The 2,500-nt window shown below is 46.0% G+C and overlaps 1 protein-coding gene across 2 annotated transcripts in view; it reads left to right on the top strand.

The window, feature by feature from the left end:
* diaph3 (diaphanous-related formin 3) overlaps window positions 1-2,500 on the top strand; it is a 228,149-nt gene that overhangs the window by 28,423 nt on the left and 197,226 nt on the right. The window contains exon 2 of one of the 2 annotated variants that reach the window (XM_031820805.1): window positions 1,147-1,179. The exons of the other annotated variant lie outside the window; for it this stretch is intronic. Within the exon in view, the coding sequence (XP_031676665.1) occupies window positions 1,147-1,179 (33 nt within the window). The remainder of the gene's footprint in view (window positions 1-1,146; window positions 1,180-2,500) is intronic. 2 annotated transcript variants of the gene reach the window in all.

The following is a 2,500-nucleotide window of genomic DNA, read 5'->3' as shown; positions in this document are numbered from 1 at the left end:
TTAACTCAGCACCGTGCTGTTAACGATCTGAGGAGTGACATCATATTAATTAACTCAGCACCGTGCTGTTAACGATCTGAGGAGTGACATCATATTAATTAACTCAGCACCGTGCTGTTAACGATCTGAGGAGTGACATCATATTAATTAACTCAGCACCGTGCTGTTAACGATCTGAGGAGTGACATCATATTAATTAACTCAGCACCGTGCTGTTAACGATCTGAGGAGTGACATCATATTAATTAACTCAGCACCGTGCTGTTAACGATCTGAGGAGTGACATCATATTAATTACTCAGCACCGTGCTGTTAACGATCTGAGGAGTGACATCATATTAATTAACTCAGCACCGTGCTGTTAACGATCTGAGGAGTGACATCATATTAATTAACTCAGCACCGTGCTGTTAACGATCTGAGGAGTGACATCATATTAATTAACTCTGCACGTGCTGTTAACGATCTGAGGAGTGACATCATATTAATAACTCAGCACCGTGCTGTTAACGATCTGAGGAGTGACATCATATTAATTAACTCTGCACCGTGCTGTTAACGATCTGAGGAGTGACATCATATTAATTAACTCAGCACCGTGCTGTTAACGATCTGAGGAGTGACATCATATTAATTAACTCAGCACCGTGCTGTTAACGATCTGAGGAGTGACATCATATTAATTAACTCAGCACCGTGCTGTTAACGATCTGAAGGAGTGACATCATATTAATTAACTCTGCACCGTGCTGTTAACGATCTGAGGAGTGACATCATATTAATTAACTCAGCACCGTGCTGTTAACGATCTGAGGAGTGACATCATATTAATTAACTCTGCACCGTGCTGTTAACGATCTGAGGAGTGACATCATATTAATTAACTCAGCACCGTGCTGTTAACGATCTGAGGAGTGACATCATATTAATTAACTTGACATCGTAAACATGTTGTCTTTTTAACTGTTGTTCTCACCTTGATTTGATTTGATTGCTCTGAAAACTGAAATGATACGCCCTTTTGACTTGATTGATTATCTTGAACCTAGATATTTATTTTGCATTTAGTTTTTTTTCTTCTTCGGCGTGTATATAATAGTTTCATATCCTGATATTGTTTATTTTTCTGCCCCCCCCCACCTCTAGCATTTACAGGTTAAAAACATGAAGGACGACATGGTAAGACCTATTTCTCTCTTTCAGAATTCAGTCTCCTGTTTGCCTCTCCCTCTTCCCCCCCCCTCTCTGTCACCTTGTCTGTTCTATCGTACATAACCCTCATTCTTTTCCTTCTCTTTCTTCACTAATGGCATGTTTGTTCAGTTTCCAGACGACAGTAGTGATGCTCCCATTACCAGACTAACATCGGAGGCTCACGAACCCACCTCTCTCTGTTAACAACATGTGGTGTGTTTCCACAGTATGTCTCCAGTAACGAGCAGTATGCTTCCTGACACTCTACAGTGCATTCTTCCCCCACCTGCCTGCTTCTAGCCGCGTTCTCTCTGTTAACAACATGTGGTGTGTACTAACCCACATCTCTCTCTGTTAACAACATGTGGTGTGTACTAACCCACATCTCTCTCTGTTAACAACATGTGGTGTGTACTAACCCACATCTCTCTCTGTTAACAACATGTGGTGTGTACTAACCCACATCTCTCTCTGTTAACAACATGTGGTGTGTATGAACCCATATCTCTCTCTGTTAACAACATGTGGTGTGTACTAACCACATCTCTCTCTGTTAACAACATGTGGTGTGTACTAACCCACATCTCTCTCTGTTAACAACATGTGGTGTGTACTAACCCACATCTCTCTCTGTTAACAACATGTGGTGTGTACTAACCCACATCTCTCTCTGTTAACAACATGTGGTGTGTACTAACCCACATCTCTCTCTGTTAACAACATGTGGTGTGTACTAACCCACATCTCTCTCTCTCTGTTAACAACATGTGGTGTGTATGAACCCACATCTCTCTGTTAACAACATGTGGTGTGTACTAACCCACATCTCTCTCTCTCTGTGGTGTGTTTCCACAGTATGTCTCCGGTAACGAGCAGTATGCTTCCTGACTCTCTACAGTGCATTCTTCCCCACCTGCCTGCTTCTAGCCGTCTCTCCTCCCGCCCGCGGCTCTCTCTCTCCCGCCCGCGTCTCTCTCTCCGCCCGCATCCTCTCTCTCCCGCCCGCGTCTCTCTCTCCCGCCCGCGTCTCTCTCTCTCTCTCCGCCCGCGTCTCTCTCTCTCTCCCGCCCGCGTCTCTCTCTCTCCCCGCTCGCGTCTCTCTCTCTCTCCCGCCCGCGTCTCTCTCTCTCTCTCCCGCTCGCGTCTCTCTCTCTCCCGCCCGCGTCTCTCTTCTCTCTCCCGCCCGCGTCCTCCTCTCTCTCCCCCGCGTCTCTCTCTCTCTCTCCCGCCCGCGTCTCTCTCTCTCTCTCCCGCCCGCGTCTCTCTCTCTCTCTCCCGCCCGCGTCTCTCTCTCTCTCTCTCTCTC

This window comes from Oncorhynchus kisutch, unplaced genomic scaffold (assembly GCF_002021735.2).
Source record: "Oncorhynchus kisutch isolate 150728-3 unplaced genomic scaffold, Okis_V2 scaffold3667, whole genome shotgun sequence".
NCBI classification, from domain to species: domain Eukaryota; kingdom Metazoa; phylum Chordata; class Actinopteri; order Salmoniformes; family Salmonidae; genus Oncorhynchus; species Oncorhynchus kisutch.
This window is presented reverse-complemented; position numbering and strand designations above follow the sequence as displayed.